We start from the raw sequence: 22,272 nt of genomic DNA on the forward strand, positions 1-22,272 counted from the left end.
GTCTGAACAGGGGCTCTAGGCCATGTCTCCTGCCCCCGAGGCCAAGTTGTTGATTCCCTGGGTTCAAGTGGCACGTCGGGGAGAGTCAGCCTGCATGGCCAGGCAGGCGAGGTCCGCATCAGTCAGGGTAAGTCAGGCCAGCCGCTGTAACAACTTCCCCGCCATAGGGGATGATACAGGAAAGGTTCATCTCTCTCTCGAATCACAGTTCAGCCCGGGTTGGTGAGGTTCTCTCTGCGCCTCCGTCTGCCAGAAGTTTAGGCAGTGACACCCACCTGATTGTTGAGACAGGCGGAGGACAGCCTGTCACCAAGGTAACAATGGGTGATGCTTGCCTCTGCAGGGGCCAACCTGACCCCTGCCACATTTGAGCTGAGCAGCAAGTTTGTTCCAAGGTGGCCCTGAGCCCGCCGGCAGACACCTCACATCCCGGATCTGGAACTTCCGCGGAGGTCAGAAGTCGCAGGGTGGGCTGCACGTTCTGTTCGTGACGACAGACGCTGGCTCCAGGCGCTCACTCCTTCTAGTACTCGGGGCCCCTGGGCACCTGTGCAGTCCTGTGAAGCTCCAGGACTTGTCCGGGGGCGGGGGGGGGGTCCTCATTTTCCGCCACCACCCCCAGGGAGAGGGGGAAGCTCGGTCTCGGTCCGCCCTTCTCCGGGGGAGCCGTCGGAGGCACACTGGGGCGGTCAGGAGGACTCCTGGGAAGGCTCTCTCAGGCTTCCGCTGGAGCTCATCTGTTTCCCTCAGCCTGTTCTCCCAGATGGGCTCTGGTTCCCACTCACCAGAAGGTGCTCTGCCCTCCCACCAAGGGGGGCTCCTCCCCACAACCATCACCCCCCGACAGGGGCTCTTGAAAACCTCGTGCACAGAGAAGATCTGGGATGTGGGCTCGGAATATTCAACTGTTTCTGTATTTGTCCAATAGGAGCGTTCCCCAAATGTGCTGATCTCCGAAGTCACCTGAGTGTTTACTAAACACGCAGGTTCCCAGGCCCCTTCCCCAGGACCATCCTGCAGAAGTAGGTCTGGAGTCATCCTAGGGGTTGGCTGCTCAGGCAAGCTGGGGACACTCCATTCAGGGCCCACTTCGGGTAGGTCTCTCTCCCTTGTAAATCTTCAATAGCTCCCCAGTGCCCTTGAAATTGAGTCCGTGCTCCTCGGCATGGCATTCGGGCTTCTCTGTCTGAGCCTCCGTCTCCTTCTGGTTTCATGTTTTACTTTGCTCCATGACTTCCCAGCACCCAGCAGCCCTTGCTCATGTGGTTCGATCATTTGGATTTCCGCTTCCCTATCTCTGCATGTCCAAATTATACTGTACTGGTTTCATACTGCTGTGTGGTCGATCTCCACAGCGTAGCACCTTAAAACTACATGCATTTGTGACCCTACAGTTCTGTGCTCAGAAGGTCAGCGAGGCGTGGCTGATTCTCCACTCCGGGTTTCACAACGTGGAAACCCACATGTGGACAGGGCAGGGGCTCAGCTGGTGGCTTAGGGGCAGAATTCAGGTCCTGTGACTGTAGGCCTGAGGTCCCCAGTCCACTGCAGCTGTCAGCCAGGGGCTGCTCTGAGCTCCTAGAAGCCATCTGCATTCCTTGCCATGAGGCCACGAGAATATTCTCTGCTTTTAAGGGTGGGAAGGATTAGGTCAGGTGTGCTGGGATGATCCTTTTTGATGAACTCAAAGTCAACTGATTCGTAACCTTATCACACCTTTGCCATGTACAGGAATGGGTGTGATATGTTGTCATATTCCTGGTCCCAGGGATTAGGGCGGGACATTTTTGGGGGCCATTAGAAATTCCATTACCACAAATCTGTTCCTTTCCAGGCCCTTCTCATGTACCTCACTACCCCAGGGGTTTGCCCAGTGCTGCTGGGACCTTCCTCTGGGCCTGCTCTCTTTGGGCCTCGTCCCACACCGTGCTCCCTCACTGAACTAGGGATTCCCCGCATCAGGATGGGGGCGGTGTGCCCCATATCTTCCACTCCAGGGGCACAGACCCCGTCTCCCTGGTGGTTGAGACGTGCAGTGGAAGGAGCCCAGTGTCTGAGCCTGATGGACCTGGGTTCGAGTCCCAACTTCACCAACCGTGTGACCTTGGCCAAGCACTTCCTTCTCCATCTTGGTTCCTCATTTTATGCAATAAGTGTGATAACTCCGTTGCACAAGGCTGTGTGAGGTCCCACAGCTGGGGACCCGCTCCTTGTCTAGACTGTGCCCAACACACACTCAGTGTAACCTGAGTTGTGGGGGCTCAGGAAACACTTGACATTGAAGCCAGTAAAAAGACTCAAGAGCAAGGCAGGAGAAAGGCAGCAAGAACAGGGTGTGGCCAATGCTGGAGATGGTGCTTGAGCCCCGTCTCAAGGTTGAAAGGACTCGATGTCCAGTCCCTGCTCTCCATGGCTTGTAACATTATGGGTTGTGGATGTCGGCTGCCTCCTGGAAAATCATCTGTTCCTTCGACAACTGCTTGTTGAGCACTTGACTGAGTGAGAACCAAAGCAGATGTGAAGATGGGCCCATGGAGCTTATAGGCTAGTGATAGACAGGGAGCAAGTAATGGCATATTGTCTTCAATGTCACAAAGGGAACAGCAGATTGTTAGGATAGAGAATACCAGTGAATATGTTTGGGAAGAGGAATGTGTGGGCCCCTCTGATTTGTGATATTTACGCTGGGGTCACACAGAACCTGGGTAAGAGCGCTGCGCTAGAAGGGACGGTCAGTGCAAAGGCCCTGGGGCAGGAACTAGTTTGGTGTTTTGGTATGTACATGAGGGTGTGCACCCGTCCACACACACAAACACAAACACACACGGGAAGGGGATTCGTAGAGCTTTCCCACCCCAGATTCCCCCAACCTTGAAGCTATTCAGAGACTCCCCTGGAGACACGGAGGAGGAATCACAGACTGTTGAGGAAGCGACTTAGAGGTCTTGAACCCAGCCCCGCCATACCGGCCCTCCCGACGTTTGCCCCGCGCCGCCTGCCAGACGCGGCCAGCAGGGGGCAGCACGACGCTGCGACACGGTCCCTCGGGTCTGGAGAGGCTCTGCTCTACGTCCGGTCCTCGCGGGGAAACTGAGGCACAGAGCGACAGGTCGGGACCAAGCGAACTCAGGGGTCCCGCCCGCTCACCCGCCGCAACTCTCTCTTCTCCCCGCCCTACCGCACCCTGCCCGGCTGCTTCCGGAGCCAGCTCGACCCGAGGCCCGCATCGGACCGGGGTGGGCGGCGGTGGGTGCGGCGCGGTCGCTAGACCCGAGCAGGGAAGCCCCGCCGGCGCCGCGCAGCTCCCGAGGATTCGCCGCACGGACGGACGCTGGGACCGGGGCTGTGGGGCCGCGGGGCGGTCCGCGGACTCTAATCGGGTCGGGGACACCGCTCGCCTCGCAGCCCGGCGTCCGGCCTGGCCCGGCGGCCCGCGACGCCCGGGCCCCGCAGTGCGGGCTCGGACGCCCCCTCCGAGCGTCCGCGGTGTCGCCGCCGGGTGGCAGCATCCGCCCGCGCGCCGGCTCCTCCCGCCGCTCCCCGCCCCCAGCGGGCCGCGCTCCTGCCGCCGGCGGGTAGGGCTCCTCGCCTCCTCCGGTCGCAGCGCTCCGTTCCCCATTCTCACTGAACGGGATGTCCGGGGCGCAAGGAACACTTTGAGCGAGGTTGACACGGTCCCTCCACGTCTCTCTGTGCCTCAGTTTGCCTGCCTGTGATTAACTCACCGACGTTTCCACCTGGGAACCCTCCCCATCCGCCTGGCCTCCAGTCGAGGGGCCGAGGAATCGCTTGCGCGCCAAGGTTTAGGGACTTGAGAAGGATTAAGAGGGAGTGGGGCGGGGAGTTGAGCAGGAACGCAGGGGTGCAAGTAAGTAGGTTCTGAGTTAGGCTTCCCCCAGCTGGGGCTTGGCGAGGTGGGACTCAGGGTGGCTGGAAACAATTGCCCCTGCCCTATGCCCACCACAGCGAGTCTCCCTCTCACTGGCCCTCGGGAATTAAGCGCTTCCCAGTTCCATGCACTCCTCCAAGAGTGGCTTGACGGAGTCCAGGGCTGAGAACTCGCGGAACAGCAGAGGAACCTGGCCAGATCAGCCGTTAGGTGGCTGGTCCCTGGCTCGCCCCTTGGGAAAGACAGAGCTCTGTTGGGACAGGGTCTGCCCGATGGCCACCCACTTGCCCAGGGCTGTGCCAAGCAGGACCGCTGGGGGTGTGCAAGGCGCTGCAGCCAGGTAGACCTGGAGTTCTCGGCTCTGAACGTGGACACTGAGCTGGGCACTGCAGAGGAGACTGAGCAGATGCAGTGGGAGAGGCGAAGCAGGGAACCCCTGGGGGTGGGGAGCCTCTCCTAAAGCCAACGGGGTCCCTCAACATCCTCCTATCCACCCCCATCATGGTGCTTAGTCCAATGGCTTCTACAGGATGACTGGCGAGCCATCCGCCTGCATCAGTCTAGGCCTGTCTGTCCCTTCCCTGTCCCCTCTGGGGTAGTCTCCTGGCAGCAGTGCTGGAGGAGGGCTCCATGGAGGTCTGTAAGGGAGCTAGCGATACTTGGGCTAAGGGTGTGGCCCAGGAGGACCCCAAGTGTATAATTGCTGGGGGAAGGGGAAGCCCGCCAAGAACGCCTATGGGGGTGGGTGGTCTCTGCCTCCCCCGCACTAGAGACTGGAAGAGAGTGGGCACTGCGACCTGTACCAGACGTTTCCCCCCGCGCCCCACCCCCACCCCCTTGCCAGCGTCGAGGCCAGGCCCACCGCAGGTGTCTCTTCCGAGACGTACCCTCCCCTGCGCCCCTACCCCCCCACCCCCGCCCAACTCCGCACACCCAGTTCCCCTCCTCCTGACCAGTCCCAGGAGGCCGTTTGGAAGGGAGCGGGCCTGGGGAGGGGTGTGTATGTTGGGGGGGGGGTGGATGTGTTTGTGTGTCACGGGGGAGGGAGGAGAAAAGGGAGGGGAGAGCCCGGGATCGAGGGAGAGAGAGCGCGCGGCGAGCGAGGAGGGCGGGCGGGAGGCGGATCCTCCTACCTGGGGCGCGCTCGTTCTCTCGCAGCTCGCTTGCCGGGGCCGCGAGTCACCTGGGGAGGCGGACAAGTGCGGACACATTGGCCGCGGCGGAGCTCGGCGAGGCGCGCACGGCCCCAGGCGGCTGCGCCCAGTGGAGGCAGCGCCCGCCCGCAGAGCTCGGCCCGGCCCCCGCCGGCGCTCGTCGGGCCCTGCGATCTCTCAGCCCTGCTCCGAGGTCGCGGTTCCCGGCCCAGGTCACTCCCCGGGCGCACGCGGCGGCGGAGGCAGCGGCGCCCCGGGCTCACCATGGTGGCAGCGCGCGCCGAGTGCTCGCGCGTCGCCGGCCGCCCGAGCCGCAGCGCTGGCTGAGAGCGGTTCACCGAAGCCCCCTGCCCTTGCCGGCTCCCCGCCCCGCTCGCGCGTCCCTTCCGGCCGCCGCTGTCTATGGCGCAGCCCCCCTCCCTGGATCATGCACAGAAACTTTCGCAAGTGGATTTTCTACGTGTTTCTCTGCTTTGGCGTCCTCTACGTGAAGCTCGGGTGAGTATCCCCGCGGGCAGGGGCCGTAGCCCCGGGTAGGGGCAGCCAGGAGGAACCGGTTCCAGAGGGTCCCGGCGGAGACCTAGGGCCCGAGGAAGTACAGGAGGCTCTTGGGGATCCGGGGCTGGCCTGCGTGTCGGACCCTCGCCCCGGCCCAGCAGAGACGCCCCCAAACGCCACGAACGGCAGGTACTCCCGAAGTGCGCCGAGTCCGGGCCGCTGGAAGGAGAGCGGGGCGCGCAGGCGGCGGCGGCCAGGCTCGCGGGTAGCGGCGAGCGTGCCCGGCGCGTACTTTCACCTGTTTGGGCTCCAGGCCCTGGGGGTGGGACGCGCCTTCCCTCCCCCGGGCTGCGCTGGGCGCCGAGCCCGGGCCGAGCGCTCGCCGTCTGGAGGGCGCGCCGGGGCCAGGAGCCGGGGGCGTCGGGCGGCCGGGGAGGCCTGGGCGGGCGGGGGGCGAGCACCCGGGCCGCGAGCCCGCCGGGCCGGGGCACCTGCCCGGGCCCTTCGACCCTATCCATCACCCGGACGTGTTGAAATTGCCTTGACAACTCGTCCGGCTGGCTCGGGATGGGCCGCGCGGCGGGCCCGGCGCCTCGGGCTCGGTCCGGGGCCCGAGCCCCCGCCCGCCCTGGGCCCTCGGCCCGGCCCCCTCTCGCCGCGCTCCCCCTCGCGCGGCCCGGCGGGCCGGGCTCACTGCTCGCTGCAGTAGCAGCTCCGAGTCGTATTTCCACATTCCTGAACCCAGCCGAGTCCTTACCTGTTGGGCTGCGATCTCCTTTAGACAGAAGCTGTCTCGGCCCTGCTCGAAGTGGGGGTTGGGGGGGCGATGTGACCGTGAAGGGGGGTGCGGTGCACCTCGCTGGGGCGGGGGTCGCCCACCGCCCGCGCCCAGCCGCGCCTTGCGCCCCTACTGTGAGCCAGTGGCGGCCTCTGGCCGGAGCACAGGCGGTGAACAGGCCGTGGGGAGGCGGAGACACGGCGTCCCAGGCTGGGAGGTTAGAAGCACCACCTGAGAATCATCACCTCCGTTTATCGCCGGTCCCTCGGTCGCCCCGTCCGCCATTTTATTGATGGGGAAACTGAGGCCCAGCGGGCAGGGACTGAGGCCTGGGACTGCAGAGGCAGGGCGGGAAGACCCTGCCCTAGCCTCAGTTCTGCAGGCCTGGGCTGGTGAGCCTAGGGCTGCTGGTGGCTCTGTTTACTGTTGGTCTGTGCAGGCTGTGTTCTTGGGTGTTCCATATGGAGGTGAGGGAGCTGCGCTGCGTCCGCCAGGGGCTGGGGGTGGGGAGGGAGGCACTGTGTCCGGAACCCAGCAGCCCTGCAGTGTCTCTCCCTAGAGCCCCCAAAGTCATGGGCATATTGAGGCTCTCCCTGGTCCTCAGCACTAAGGCCTTGTCCGCTCCTGGCCATCCTAGGGTTAGGTCCCCATTTTAAGGATCAGGAAACTGAGCAAGGGTGGCCAAGTCACTAGTCCCCAAGAGTAAGAGGCAGAGCTGGGACTGGCTCTGGCCTCCACCGCGGACCCCTCCTCCTAGCACCGGCACCCATTTCTCGACAGGAGTCATCCAAAAGAACAGCCCTCCACCCCCCAGCTTGTGGGAAGCGCTCCAGGACCTTTCCCTCCCCACCCCAGGCAGCAAAAAGGGCTCAAGGTGGTGCCCATCCTGGGCTCCCAGGGCTGGTTGCAGAGCTGAGAGGCCTGTGTGATGGACCTACTGACCCCCAGACACAAAGCAGCTTCCCTCTCTGGTCTGTAAATGGGACTGTGGCTCTGGCCATCCTGAACACGATGGTGGCCTGTGTCTGAGTAGAGAGAGACAAGGGAGGGAGACCCAGCCTGTGTGCAGGCCTCTCTGGGAGCCGGCAAGAGAGCCAGATGCTGCCTTCTGCCTCCACTCAGGGACCCCAGGGTGGGCAGCTCCTTCCCCTGCTGTGCCGCCTGAAACACATGTTCCTGGGGTCAGAGGAGAAAACCAAGGCTCCATACACCCTGCAGAACCATGTCCGGGAAAGCTAGGGATCCACTGGGATCCACTGAGGGGAGCGGACTCCACCTGGGTCACTACACAGCCCCTGCAGCCCACCTTGCTGGGTGGGGGTGGGGGGAGTGTGGCTTGCTGTCTTTGCAAGCCATCTTGGTTGCACAAGGCGGGGGTGGGGGGGTGGGGGGCAGTTGGGCCCAGATGTGACCAGAGGGGTTAATGACTTGGGAATGAAGTACATCCAGGATAAGGTTTGGGCTTCATTCCTTTCCCTCACTTTCATTGGTGGCTTTGGATGGGCGCTTTAATCTCCCAGTCTGCCTCCCTCATCTGAAAAGTGGGGTCACAGTAGCACGTCCTTCTAGTCCTCATCCTTCTCGGGGTACTGCAAAGGAATGTCTGTCCTGGTGCCTGTGCCCTGGGGGGAGAGGTGGGGCCCCAGTAAACACCTGTGCTCACCAGCCCAGCTGCCGTCTCTGTCAATGACCTCGGTCTCACCACCCTGGGGACTCCTCCAGGTGGTGGATTTTAAGGCCACAGCAGTTCCAAGCCAGTGTCAGAGATGCGTGCACTGGGACATGCACAGAGGGATACTCGTGATCATGCCCTCCCCCCTCCCCACCCAGGCCCGTGTGTGCGTGTCTGTGAAGGCGCACCGGGAACCTCCCCCACTTGTGCACAAGCAGCCAGCACACAGATGTGGAACCCTGGGGGAAGCTTCCACACCAGCAGGGAGGGAGAACTGGGGCCTCACCACACCTTTGGGGATCAGGGCCCCAAGAGGAGGTTTGCCTCAGGTTTTGAGCAATTTCAAAACAAATGGCTTTGGGGAGTCACGGTTCCTCACTTTTGGACTGAACAGCCTCCAGCCCTCGGGGAAGCCCAAGCCAGGGCAGGGACAAGCCATTGGAATCCAGGCACTCTCAGCCCTGCTCCATTCCCGCCCTGGGAGAGGCAGAGGGGTCCGGCGGGATGAAGGTGAAGGGGCAGCCCCCTGCGTCTGGATGCTGGGCAGGAATCTCCAGGCCGCGTCTAGAAGGTGGGAAATGCCCCATCCCTGGACCACGGGCCATATCCGCACAGACCTCTCGGCCTCATCCCTGCCTTGTGCTCCGCGGACAGGGTCCGCACTGTCTCTGCAAGATCATCCGTATATAGCTAGGCGTGGCACACAGCAGGAGGTGGGACTCAAAACCTCAAAATAAGAAGTGGGTTTCTGGCTTTTAAAAAAATCACGGGAAGAATTGTTTAGGAAGTGGGTCCTTGTGAATCTGCTCCTCCCTACACCTCCCCCAATCGACCCGACAAAGGAGAGCAAAAGAAGCGAGAGGGGGAAGCCAAATTTGGGGTTCTCCATGAACCAATTAGGGGTGCCCTTTCACTGCCTCTCCAAAGAGGCGCGGAGGCAGAACCCTACAGAGACACCAGTGCGCATGTGCACAGGTGAGTCCTGCCGGACCCGGCCTGGTTGTCTGGGGTGAGCGTGTGCGACTCGCAGCCCGCCTAACCAAACCCAGGGGCGCGCGCGGGCGAAGGTTCAGCACCCACAGTGCGTCTGTGCGCACACACCTGCGCCCTCACAGACGCGCCCACGCTCCCGCGGGCACACGCAGGCACACGCAGGCACACGCAGGCACATGCAGGCACATGTATGCGAACGCGAGAACAGACTACCGAGCACAGCCCCCCAAGAGGAGCGCACGCCCCCGCGCAGTTACGCCGAGGTGCCTCCCCCCCCAGGTGCACCTTCCAGAGCCGGCGGGAGCTGTGTGGTTCGCTGAAGCTGGGCGGGGAGGTGGGGGGGATACGGGCCAAGGCAGTTTGGGCAAGCCCTGGGGGCGGCTCCTGTCGCACGCTCTGGTCAGCCTCCCCTTTAAAAAACCCGCCCGCAGAGGAGGCGGATGTAGGGGCGGCCCGTCCAATGGCAGCTGCGCGCCTCGAGAGACTTGGAGACTTGAGCCAGAGCGAGCGACAGAGCCGGTTCCGACCGATCGACGGACGGAGGGCCAGACAGCCGCCGAGGCGCACCCGCTGCCCGTCCCCTTTCTCCGCGCTCCAGCCGAAGCGCCCGCCGCGGCCCCAGCCCCAGCCCCAGCCCCAGCGCGATGCTCGGCCCTGGCGGCGGGGCACGGACGAATCCTGCTCTGGGGCCCGCGCGCCGGGGTCCCTAGCGCCTGGCGTCGTCGCCCCACCTCGGGGAAGGCCGCGGAGACCCCGGCCTCAGCTGGCCCCGGCGCCCTGCCCGCCGGGCCCGCCAAGCCCTTCCAGGAGCGCCGGCCCACCATGCTCCTGCTGTCGCCGCGCGGCGCGCTCCTGTCGGTGTACTGCCCGCAGATCTTTCTCATCCTGTCCAGCGGCAGCTACCTGTGAGTGCCGCGGGCCGCGCGCGGGGCGGGCAGGGGTGGAGGAAGCCCTCTCCTCGGCCTCCGGCGCAGGAGCCGGGCGGGTAGGAAACTCGGCAGTGGAGTCCCTGGGCGGGGCACCGGGTGCCCGACGCGCTCGGTAGGCTGGGACTTTGGGTGTCTTCGTCTGCCTAAAGCGCCGAGGGGGAGGACTTGGGGGCGGCTGCAGCAGTGAGAAGTTACGGCTTTGGGGTCAGAGAGAACGTGGCTCGCCAGAGGCCCTTCTGCTCGGGTGGCCCAGACTGCGCGCACCGAGCGCGACGGCGGGAGGGCGCGCGGCGGCGCGGGGATTCCCTGCGCTGTCCCACCGGAGTCCCGGACCAGCGGCATTCCCTTCCCTTTATAAATTCGCGGGGCCGGCCCGCCTGGGCCGCCCTCGAGAGAGAGCCGCGCGCACACACCCGCTCCCCCCGCGTACACACTGGTGCACACGTGCACTCTGCGCCCCACCAGACAGCGCCCGAGCTGTCCTTGGTGGTGGCTGCGGCTTCTCGCGCCTTCCCCGCGGCGCTGAGCTGCCCGACCCAGCCACTGCCCACTCCTCACCTGGCGGCGAGGGGGACGCGCGCAGCGAGCCTGCGGTCGGCCGAGGTGCGCCCGGGTGTCCCGGCCAAGGCAGCGCGCGGAGCGTGGGCGCGCGTGTGCGTCGGGACCGGCAGCGCCCACCGGGCTCGGGGAAGCTCCAGGCAGGGCCCGACCTGGCCCAGGGAGCCGAGGGGGCGCGTCGGCGCAGCAGTGGCTTCGCCCGATTCCTAATGGGACGCATATGCTCTGGCCTCCGATTTAAAAAGAAGTTTGATTTATGGAACCGCCGTTTGGGGGAATTTAAGCTGGATGCTACTGATTAAACCTCAGAGCTAGCTCTCCCTCCCCTTCTCCTCCCCTCCTCCTCCCCCTCCTTTACACGCGGGCCACGTCCGGGGTCGCCTAACGCGGCCAGAGGGGGCAGGCGCTGCCTTCCCGCTCCCCGCGCCACCCCCACCTCCCGCGCGGCCGCAGTCCTAATAAATCGCCGTGCCCCCACCCCCTTTTAATAGAGGCGCAGCCAATTTCTCCTCCAACTCCTAGGAAATTACTATCCTACCAGTTTTCCTTCTATAAATAGTCGCGCATCTTGAAACAAAAGTTCGCAACCGCAGCCAGATGCTGCGAGGCCCGCGGTTTCCCGGGCTGTGGGACATAATTACAAGGTCCGGGCGCAGAGAGCGCTCCAGGCCCGGCGGGCAGCCCGGCTGCAGAGGGATCGCCTGGGGAAGGTGGGAGGGGGAGGACCGGCGGCCCCAGGCAGGGAAAGGGGCCGGATTGGGACCGACTGATCTTTGGGGAAATCAGGCTAGGAAAGCTCCAGGCTAGAGAGTCCTGCTTCCGGCTTCCCTCCTGGGAAATGAATCAACCAAGGGGGGCTTGGAATCCCAGCCTCTAGTTCTCAGAGGTCAGAGGTGGAAAGCCTCCCCCTCCTCTGAACACCCCCTCCCATCTCAATCTTAAGCTAGACAATCAGCAGCTATAGGCCTACAGAAATCATTTTTGGAGCCAGCTGGCCGCGGTTTGGCATTAATGGGGAGGTGTGCAGGGGTAGGAAACCAGGAGAACTCTGGCGCTTGTCTAGAGTGGGTATCGGAGAGGAGGAGCTGGGCGACAGGCTCAGGAGCTGCAGAGAACAGCAGCGGCGGCCGTGAGGGGCTCTGGGACAGGTGGTGGGCCGTGTGTGCGTGTAGACCCCAGGGTTTCCTTCCGGGTCGGCTCCGCCATCCAGGGCTGCAGTGATTACCATCTGTGCCCACATGGGCTTGCTCCCTGCGTGTTCATTGCCAGCTTTGTTGGGAGAAATTCTCCAAAGGCGACGGTTTTCCAAATGTTCCTGGGCCAGTGCTGGGTTCCAGGGTAGGGGGTTAGGGGCAGCAAAGCAGACCCTGCTCCCAGCCTTGCCTTCGGTGAATAGCTGCTCAGCGCCAGCCCAACCTGACCTTCAGCCCCCACCCCCTGGGGGGAAGCCCTGATGCCAGGCTTTCCTGACTAGAGATTCAGTTCGCTGTTCCCAGGAGCCAGAGCGGGAGCTCTGGGGTTTCTCCTGCCCCGTTTGGTGGGTACTGGGCTGGCGTGGCGGAGGCCACAGGTGGGAGCAGGGCCCCCAGGATACAGATGACAGCAAGAACGGTGGGCAGACCCTGGTGGGTGGCCCTGCGCTGGTGCCCAGATGCCGTTGAGGGGGCCCGTGCAAAAGGGCTTTGAGAACTGTAGGGGGTCAACAGTAACCCCACCTCACTACTGGCGGGAATACTTAGGAAGGTTGGCCCTGTGGGATCCGAGGATGCCAGGGGCAGGAGGAGCCCTGGGCAGAGGATTCTTTCTGCTCCAGAGAACTTTCCAGAAGGCATCCCACTGCTGGGATCACAGACACTGGTGGACAATTGATCCTGCCCTTTTCATCTGGGCTGCTCTCCCAGCTCCCTGTCTTGGGCTGTGGTCCGTGCATAGTGAATCCCAGATGCATGCCTGGGCCCCTGCCACTGATTGGGTCGGACGGGTGTGCTGGCCTGGAAGGGCCCTGAGCCCCCGCCTGATGCTGAGCTTGGCTGGCCCTTGCGAGGCAGCTCCGGCCAGCCTTACCCTTCTCTGTGCTACTGTTGTCAGAACAGAAGCTTCTGGGGCCAGTGGGGGAAGTGGGGGGTGGGTCAGTGAGGGCCTCAGGGAGGGCAGGTGGGGGACCAGAGGCCCAGAAGAGGGCTGCGGTGTGGTCAGCTGGGCTGGGGCCCTCGTGCCAGGACCAGGCTGGCCTCCTGTCCTGGGCAGGTCCCTTCCGGCCTTGGCCTCCTCCTCCCAGATGTGGAGGTTGGCTACAGTGACCCCCCCAGGTCTTCCGGTACGAGCCTCTCATGGTGACCGCCCGCTCTGGGGAGCTGAGTGAGTCATGGGTGACGGGGCGGTTACTCACCGACCACCTGGCTGTGGGGGGTGGTGGGGGGCGCTCACCGCGGCCCTGCCAAGGCTGGGCCTCTTCCCGGCTCGGCCACTGTGGCTTTGTTGGTGGTGCCAACCGCAGGCCCAGAAACTCTGTGGGCATGACCCTGGGCGGCGGGCATTGCTGAATCAGGCCCCCTCCCCGGGCAGTGAAGCCTGTGTGGCCGCAGAGCCGGGCCGCCCAGCTTAGCCTGCATCAGTTTCCCCCTGGGAGCAGCAGCTCCCAGCTTGCATCTGTCCAGGTGTGGGAGGTGCTCTGCTGTGTGGCCTCGGGCAGGTCCAGGAGCTTCTCTGGGCCGCAGTCTCCTCATCTGTGGCTGTGAGATGGAGATACTTCCTCTCTGCCGGCACACGTGGGGCCTGCAGGCCACCTGGACTCCAAGGCACATGTGGCTCTGTGCAGCAGTGGGCACCGCGGGTGAGCGCCGGGAACTTCCGGGGACCCCTGTTCTGAGCTGCAGGAGTGGAGCTTCTCCCTCACGAAATGCACCCGGAGCCCCACAATCAAAGGGGGGATGGTGCGCTCTGGGGATGACTTCTTTTGACCCTGTGTGTGTGGGAGTGTGCGCTTGAGTGCAGAGGAAGGGCCTAAAGGGGAAGGTGGTCCTCCTGGGCCTCCTCCAGGCCCCGCTGTGCCCTGCAGCCGCCCTGAGGCCCCACAGCGGGGAAAGGCTCATTTTCTGACCTAGTTTCCCTTGAGTCCTCCCTGCTCCGGGTTCCCATCCCTGCTCCTGCCCTAGCTGCCTGGGTGCATTCTGGAACTCGGCTTTGCCCTGGAGCTGCCAGGACTAGGGGGACTGAAACTTCTGGAGTAGCCGTGAGGACTCAAATGCAGAGACGTGGCCAGCAGGGTGCTTGGTATACAGTAAGTGCTCAGGAGATGGGGTCACTCTCAGCAGTCAGGTGCAGGGAGGCCGGCCACCTGGGAGGCAGAGGGAGGCCTCGTGGCCGTAATTGTTCAGGGAAGAGTGTTGAACTCTCTCGGGGTGACCTCAGAGGGCTTCCTGGAGGAAGTGGCATGTTGATGAGCAGAGAGGCCCTCTCGAGGTCATAACCGCCCTCCTGGTCTGGAACTAGTTCTGCCACTGCCTCTGAGAAGAAATTCGCCCTGTGGTGGTCCAGCAGAGAAGGGTGTCCCCAGGGCCCTGCGGCCTCCTGGGGTGATCTGGGCAGGTACATGGTGCTCTGCAGGGAGGGGGCCACCATGAAGGGAGGTGAGTTTTGAGGCCCTGACTACACAGTGTTTCCACGCTTGGGTCCTCTAGGGACGCTGTGGACGCTGACAAATCACACACCATGTTCCCCAGAGCCTCAGGCCGGCCTCGGGCGGGGGGGCGGGGGAGTGGGGGGGGCGGGGGGTGGGGGGGTGGGCTGCATAGCCTATGGGTATGGGGAGCCCAGAACTCCTCCTGGGGGTTTGGGCGAAGGCTCTGTTGTCAGGCTAGCCTGGGCAGCACCCCATGGGTGGTGGCAACGGGGGAATAGGGTGGGGTGGGGTGGAGTTCTTGGTTGTAGAGACGTAGAGATCCAGACCCTCCGGCAGCTCAGGTCTGGGGGTACCCAGAACAGGGCCCTTTTCTGTGCAGCCCATGGCCAGTTACTTAACCTCTGGAGGCCTCCCCCTGCCTGGGGCAGATGGAGGGACTTCAGCTAGTTGCCACGGAGCTTCCATTTTGCATGGCCCTGGGTCCGGCTCAGATAGGGTTTAGCCCCCCACACCCCCCACCCTCTGACTCCCCCAGCAAGGGACAAGGGGCCGGGAGCTCTCTCTTGTCAGATGAAACCTCGACCCAGGGCTCCCTCAGCCTGATGAAAGGGTCATTGTGTGGTGCGGGCCGCCCGCTGGCCAAGGACAAAACCTCCGTTTGTCCTCCTTCCCTGGCGCGGGGCTGGGGCCTCCCCTTGGGCCGGCTAACGGGGTGGGGGTGGGCACAGGTGCGCTCTGTCTCCATCACAGAGCTGCTCGGCCTGCTCGGGCGCCCTCCCGGTCCTGCCCTCAACGCAGGGTGTCCGCAGCCTCCGAGGCGTGGGGGGGAGCCCCAGGCCTGGGCCACTGGGCCAGCCTGTGGTTGGCAGGGGAGCAGTGAGCTCTCCAACCCTGGAGGCATACAAGCCGATACAGGACTGAGGGCCCGGGATGCTGGCAAGGGCTCTGCCTGGAAGGAAGCCAGCACTCACGGGTCCTCTGTGCAAGGCAGCCACGGCTGTGGTTGGCCCGCTCTGTGACTGAGGATACGGAGGCCCCGGGAAGGTCATCCCACAGCCTCCCGCCTGAGCAGGTAGCTTCTGAGCACAGATGACACCACGAAGCCCTCAGTCGGGGGGTGTGAGGGCAGCTCACTAGAACTGTGCAGCCCAGGTGGCCGTCCTCCTGCAGACCCCAAAGCCAGCGAGGTGCCCGGTCCAGGACGGGGAGGACACCAGCCTCACCGGCAAGCAGCCCCCCAGGCGTCTGCCGCGGTCCAGAAGGGCCCGAGTCAGCATCCTCTCGCAGTCCCATCCCGATAAGACTGGGGGCCGCCAGCCCTTTCCAGACCTCAGCCCCTCCAAGGCCACCCCTGTTCCAGACCCTCCTCCACGGCCTCCCAGACCAGAGGTGCTCCTTGTGCAGGAGTCCGGGCACGTGCCCAGCGGGAGCCGCGAATGAGCAGGACCCCAGAGGGAGGGAGCCTTGGGACAAGGGTGGGCGATGTCTCAGCTTGCCCCCTCCCGAAGCAGGCCTAGGGGCTGCGGGGGTGTGAGGGGTCCAGAGCTGAGACTTAGGCCCTCACTGTCCCAAGTGGCAAAGGGGTGAAAAGCACTTTTGAACCAGAGTTCGTTCAGAAGAAATTGCCTGCCCACAGGACAGACCCCTGACCCAGGGAGCGGGGAGGGAGCCCAGGGTTCCACTTCTGGAAAACTCAGGTCTCTTGGAGAGACCTTCTGTCACGGGGCTGATGGGCGCCCACCAGCTGGGCTCTGCTCTGACTTTGTTTCCCCCCAGCTGCCAGAAAAGGGGAGCTAAGCAAGGGGCACCCACGTGGGGGGTGGCAAGGTGAGGCGCGCGAGGGGCAGAGTGCTGGGGACTCCTGAGGTCACGCTCAAGGTGGAGCCCAGGCCTGTCTGCCTTCTCATCTGCTGTCTGCGAGAGACCGATCACACCTGTGCCTTACAGCTGCCGAGTGACCAGGAGTCATGAGGCTCTGATCGAGGGCTCACTCTGTCTCTCTCTGTCTCTCTCTCTCTTCCCCGCCCCCACCTCCACATCTTTACACTTGGAACCAGAGGGACACCTGTCCCTCCAGGTGTGTGAGGGGACCAAAAGGCCCTCAGATTTCTGCTCCCGGGTCCCTTCCTGCCTTGGGCCCCAACCCAAGGGGCTCTGAGACTGGCTTGAGCAGGGAGAGAGGAGGTGGTCCAGACTGGGCAGCTCCTGACCTTCAAACTGGGGCCGGCAGGTGCATAGTTGCCGCGTACCATGGACTTGTGGCAAGCCTCCCCTTTTCTGGCTGAAGCTGTCCCCGTGGGTGGTGGTCTCGGTGCCTCAGAGCCCTTCTGTCCTCGCCTCCCCTTCCTGCCAGGCCTCGTCACTACTCAGGGCTTGCCCTTCTCAGCGACAGCAGCCCTGAGCCAGGCAAACGAAGCCGCCCGTGTATGGGGCTGTAACTGGGAAGCTTCCCTCCTTCCCCATCATGTACGCAAAGCCCCGTGGGGTCCTAGAGAGCAGGAGATCCTGGGAGACCTTCTACTGACCCGGGCCCTGAAGAATGTGCTGGGGACAGTGGAGTTCTTGGCCAAGGGACAGCCGTGGGGCGGGGAGGGGGCACTGGGAGCGGGCGTCGGCCCCTCAGAGTTGGCTGGGGCCGTGGGAGGCGAGGTCAGGGTGGCAGAGGGCAGCCCCAGGCCCAGGGAGCCCTGGGGGAGCAAGTGTCAAGCAGGACAGGGGTGGGCAGCTTCACCCCGAGCTAAGGGAGGCCCCTGGGTGTGACAGGGACAGGTTTCCCCGAGGCAGGGCCCACAGGGTGGACGGGGGCTGATTGGGGCAGACGGGCGCTGTGAGCACACTCGGAGGCCGGGCCAGTGGTAGTAGCTGCAAGTAGCCCTCCGGGCCCTGTCCCCCGCCCCCACCATCTAGCACCCAGTGCAGCTCGAAGTTCATGCTGAGTTAGGGCCCAGTCAACCCTCTCTGGGACGGTCAGATGGCGGCTTCTGCCTCTGGGTCCCAGCGAGGCCCGTCGGCCTAGTCAGGACCCACTTGCCCAGGGGATGGCCCCCAGTGTGCAGCCCCCCGTGCATGTGAGTGGCCACAGGGGTGGTCTGGGGGGCTGGGTGCCTTCCTGGCTCCTTGACTTAGGTCTCCTCATGGTGACTTCTCCGCTGGCAGGAGTACTGGGAATTTCCAGGTGCTGCTGGCCGCCCCCCCACCTTGGAGGAGTCCACGTCTGTCCCAGGGACCATCCACCTGTGTCAGGAACCACAAGGCCAGGAGTGCACTTGCTGGGGGCGTCCTCCCTGTGGTCCAGCGCCTGCCGCCTCCTGCCCGCCCCCACCCCCATCCAGGGACCTGGGCCACAGGTTGTTTGCCAGTCCCTTCTGGAGGGGAGGGAGAGCCCAGGGTTGCAGGCGAGTCTGAGTGTGAGCCCAGAGCCACCCCTGGCTCCCTCTCACTGCCTTTCTTCCAGAGCTGGACATTCCTGCAGGGGGAGGAGGAGAAGAGGGGAGGTTGAGGGGAAACAGGTCCTTAGGGCCTGGGGCAGAGAGCCCAGAAGTGGAGAGAAAAGCTGCAGGGCTGGGTCCTGCTCCTGGCGCTGATGTAAAATCCCTGCCAGGTGTCTGTGTGGCCTTGGATGAGAGCTGGAAGCTGGTTGCGGAAGGCAGGGGTGGTGCTCAGGACTCCGGGCCACTCAGGGCATGGGGTGGGAGGGGGATTGCTAAGCCCAGGGAGGGGCTCTGAAGGTGCAAGCCCCATCATGCGGGCCGCCACAGCCGCCTGATGAGGGGGGAGTGGACTACTCCTTGGTGGGGGGGGAGTGAGCACCCTGTGCCGTAAAGCATCCAAGCCGAGGCAGTGGGCTGGGGTTCCCCGATGGTCCAGAAATTCTCAGAGGGAGCAGCAGCGTGCTTAAAAAGTGAGGTGAGTGCTGAAGGAGCCTTGCCCGGGGTGCTCTGGCCCAGAGGAACCGCCAGGTTTGGTGAGAGCAGGGGGCAGGGCCATAGAACTGGGGACAGCCTGGGTGGGGCTGGGCTCTGCTCTAAGGGGTCCTGTGGCCCAGATAGGCCCCCACCTCCAACCGCTCCCAGAAGCCCCCCACCCCCCAGGATGTCGCCCGAGGCCGGGTCTCAGGACCAGGAGCTCGGCCCTGCCCCGCATTCTGCACAGAGGTGACAGCCCAGTGTCCCCTGCCTACAGGGACAAAGGCCCCTGAACCCACTGCTCAGACCAGCCCAGAAGGCTGAGGTGCTGGCCGACCCATCAGGTGCCTAGACTCCCGGCCTGGCCCTGGGCCAGATGCCCTGCCAGCTTCCTCCCACCTGTCCCCCTCACCTGTCTGTCCCTCCATCAGTCCTGTGGTTTCAGGTTGACCTCCTGGTCTCCCAGGCCTGCAGGGTGCCCTGGTGTCTGACAGAGCTGCGGCATTGGGGTCTAGGCCAAGACCAAGGCTAGGGGTCTCACCCTGCTCAGGTCTCAGCTCACTATGCGGGCTCAGCTGCCATGAGCCTCAGGGTTTCAGTGTCCCCTCTCCCCCAACCCCCCGTACCACGGGAATTGAGGAGAAAGATGAGGGGTGAAGCCTGGGAAGGTCCAGAATATAGCAGAAAGTGCAGGAAGTAGGTCCATTGCCTGAACCTCAGCCCCCAGCAGCCTCCTCTGGAGGCCAGCTTAGGTGTGACCATGAGCGGACGGAGGACAGAAGGCAGACCAGTGGCAGGCTTCTCGGAGGAAGAGGCATCAAACTGGGCCTGGAATCTTGCCAGACTGCTGGAGGGGTCTGGGCACCTCTTGCCTTGCCGGTCAGTGTGGCCTGAACCCGGAGGGTCATGTTGGGTCCTGGTTGCCCAACAGAGGTCTGGAAGTTTCTGAGGTCAGAAGTCAATGACCCATTGTGGTCACAGTGAGGGGACGAGGTTCTGATTTCACTGACTTAACAGATGTGGGGGCTGGATGGACCCTCCGGGCCCGGGGCCGCCTCATCTGTGGCTCCCTGTGCCCCTGGTTGTGCTTGTCCCCCTCTAGCAACCTCAGCCCTGCCCGAGACCCCTGTCCGCTGCCTGCTTCCTCCCAGGATTGCCTGGTTTCCCTCCAGGGTGGGGTCCCAGAATGCCAGGCCAGGAATGCCAGCTATGTGGGGAGGGCGGGCGGGCAAGCGCCCGCGGGGGGCGTGAGGGAGCCGCCGGACGCTGTGCTCTCTTCCCCGGGAACACCGCGGGCAGTGAGCTGAGCCGGGCAGTGGGCTGGAAAGATTGCAGCAGGCAGGACCCGTGGTGGAGGGAGCTCGGCTGCAGGAGCCCCACCTGCGAGCTGGGGCTGTTCTGCCCATCGGACAGATGGGCAAGCTGAGGCCAGCGAGAGTCAGCGGCCGAGCAGACCTTGAGCACAGGACCCCAAGCCCCGAGAACCTGCCCCAGGATACAGCCGCAGGTATCGCTTCGGTCCCTCATGCAGATGGGAAACTGAGGCCTGGGCAGGGCAGGGAGGGCTAGAGGGAGGGCTTCATTGCCCAGCTGGGCCCCTTCCTGCCTCCACCCTCTCTGCACCTCCGCTGGGGCAGCCCCTGCCCACCGCCCATGCAGCTCCCTCTGTGTGTTCTCTGCGAGCCCCCTTCCTCGGCTGTAAGGTTAGGCTGGCAAGACCCACCCTGAGGAGCTGCGGGGGGAGGGGGCGCAGGGTGGGGGGCAGGGTGGAGGATGCCACTCAGGAAGGGTGGTCATTTCGGTAGGTCCCTCCCTCCAGGGCATCCCCCCTCCCCCACGTGCTCCCCCTCCAGGCCAGTAGGGGGAGAAGCCATTGGCTGAAACAGGGCTGATCATCCCTATTTTCAGACGGAAAGACTGAGGCTCAGAACAGACCTTAAGGGCGGCCTTCCTGAGGTCCGGGGCTGTCCCCAAGGCCCATGCTGCCCACTGAACAGAGCCAAGAGTCCCAGCAGGGGAAGGAGAGGAGCAGACTTAACGCCAGGAGGACAGGTGGGTGGAGTGCCCCCGGGCCTTTGCAGGAGCTGTGTCCGGCTCTGCTCCAGCTGTTCCGTGTCATCCCGTTCCACCCCACAGAGGAGGGCTGCGGGGACCCCCGGGTGCCAAGCTCTGGCACTGCGATGGTGACCTGGGGGTTCTGCAGAGTGACCCCAGACCAGGAAGACCTTCTTATCCCCAGTTGACAGGCAGGAGCGCCGAGGCCACCGCCAGCTGTGCCCCCCCCCCCCCAGGCCTGCTGCTGGCTCTGGAGCTCAGGAAAGAGCCTCTTGCCACCTGCCGATGGCTGGGAAGTTCTGGGCTGACCCCTGTCCACCTGATGGAGACAAAGGGGGGGACATGGGGTGGGTGGGCGTGGGGGCCAGCTGCCATCTTCCCAGGTATTTGCGGAGTTACTTCCTGGACAAGTGGACCCAGGCCCGCCTCTCTGGCTGATCGCAGATAATTAGAACATTCTTCAAATATTTTGCCGGAGGATGCCCGAGAAGGAAGAATTAGAAAGCGCCCCGGGCCAGGAGCGTGGGCCGCAGGAGCTCTGGGCAGCTGGGCAGCAGGGACCGGGACCGGGGATGGGGCCTCCGAGGGAGACAGGGCATCTGGCCCAGGCCTGGCCAGGCTGTCCCCACCTCCCAGGGAGCTGGGGCTGGGTTGGGCGTTCAAGTCCAAGGCTAACTCAGGGCTGGGGTGGGTGCTGGGCTACGTTGGGGATTCCTGCCCTGGGGAACTCCCAGCTTGTGCGGGTGGATAAGCCTTACCTTGAAGGGCTTTAGGAAAGGCCTGAGGGGGTCGAGCACTGAGTCCTGGCCCCCTGGGGGGCAGGTGGGCGAAGGTCTCTGGGAGGAAGGGCTCTGCCATGGGGAGGTCAGTGGGTCTGGGAGGAGAGCAGAGGCGTGGGGGTGGAGTGAAGTAGGAGGAGCGATAAGGGGGTGCCTGGGGCTGACCTCATGGGTGGTCCCTGCAGCCCTGATGGCTCAGGGAGGGTAGGGGCCTGGCTCGGGCTCCAGGCCTGCCGTCCTGCTGTATGGGGCAGGGAGGAGGGTGACCCAGAGGGCAGAGGGGGCGTGGGGAAGCCCTTTCACATCACCGCCAACCTTCCTAGAAGTGGTAGTCACCCCCTGAGCAGGGGAAAGGGGATCCAGGGAGGGACAGCTATCCCCTGGTGACCCCCTCTGGTTCCTGTGGCTTGTGGGGGAGGGGTCAGGGCTGTTGAGGTCCAGCAGGCTCCATCATGAGGTCTGAGTTCGGGGAAGCGCTTGGATACTGCGTCACCCCCGTGGAGGGCTGCCCCGGTCCTAGCCTAGGGAACATTCCCAGGATTCTGTGGTCGGTTCAGAAGCCTGGGAGTGGGGTGGGGGAGCTGCATTATGGCTGGTTCTCTGTCCAGAGACGGGGTGCGGAAAAGGAGCTCAGGCTGGGCTGGGTAGAGGTCGCTGCTGTCGGTGGGGGGCCAGCCCCCTCTACTGGGGCATCTGCATCCCGGGCTGTGGTTTGTGGGGTCGGTTGCTGGGGAGTTTGTAAGGGAAACAGGATACTGAGGTGGGGGTGCCTGGGTCCCGTGGCCTCCTTAGGACGCAAGGCCACATCGTTGCCTGTCATCTTAGGGCCCTGCGCACAGATCAGAGCTCGAAGCTTCCTCGGGGTCCAAGAGGCTGTTCGGCCACGTGGTCCCGTTTCTCTCCGGCTCTTCAAATAAAAAAGGCACAGCTTGTCCTGTCCCTGGTAGTACCAATGGATCAAAGCCCTCTCGAGGGCTACTTCGGGGCAGCCTTACCCCTCTGGCCTGGACCCACTCTGCCTACCTCCCGCCACTAGGCGCTAGGCCTTCACGTGTGGACGGCTGTTTTCTCGGTCACACGTAGATTGGGAATAGAAGCTAATTTTTAAGTTAACCTGTAGCGGTCTAAGTGCAAACGTGGGTATGCCATGAGACCCCCCAGCTGCCTGCCCACCCAGCCTGCGCCACCCCCCACCCCACCCCACCCCACCCCACTAAGGATGTCTCAACTGCCTCTTGCTCCCTGTGGAAGCTGGGGGGTCGCTGTTCACACTCAGTGGGTGTGAACGCTTCCATTCACGCATTCCACTCATTCCCTCTGCCCTCTTTCATTCACTCGCTCCGTGATGGCCACTGAGGGTCTGTGCCAGGCGCAGCGCCCAGTGCGGGAATGAGACCCCTGACACCCCGGGACCCGCAGCAGGGCAAGAGGCCGGACTGT

The 22,272-nt window shown here is 64.0% G+C and overlaps 1 protein-coding gene and 1 long non-coding RNA gene across 3 annotated transcripts in view; both read left to right on the forward strand.

The window, feature by feature from the left end:
* Positions 1–4,982: 4,982 nt before the first annotated feature.
* The window catches only part of WNT7B (Wnt family member 7B), a 48,186-nt gene continuing 30,896 nt past the window's right edge, over positions 4,983–22,272 (forward strand). Inside the window, exon 1 of one of the 2 annotated variants that reach the window (XM_032345925.1) lies at positions 4,983–5,541. In XM_032345925.1, coding sequence (XP_032201816.1) covers positions 5,471–5,541 — 71 coding nt within the window. In that variant the 5' untranslated portion in view covers positions 4,983–5,470. Of the gene's footprint in view, positions 5,542–8,163; positions 9,890–22,272 lie in introns of those variants that run through there. The other variant, XM_032345924.1, reaches the window with a different exon arrangement.
* Positions 14,845–21,385, forward strand: LOC116592635. Its single transcript, XR_004286553.1, has 3 exons — positions 14,845–19,505; positions 19,907–20,050; positions 20,245–21,385. It is a non-coding gene; the product is annotated as an uncharacterized LOC116592635 (long non-coding RNA).

Source organism: Mustela erminea, chromosome 6 (genome assembly GCF_009829155.1).
Source record: "Mustela erminea isolate mMusErm1 chromosome 6, mMusErm1.Pri, whole genome shotgun sequence".
NCBI classification, from domain to species: Eukaryota; Metazoa; Chordata; class Mammalia; order Carnivora; family Mustelidae; genus Mustela; species Mustela erminea.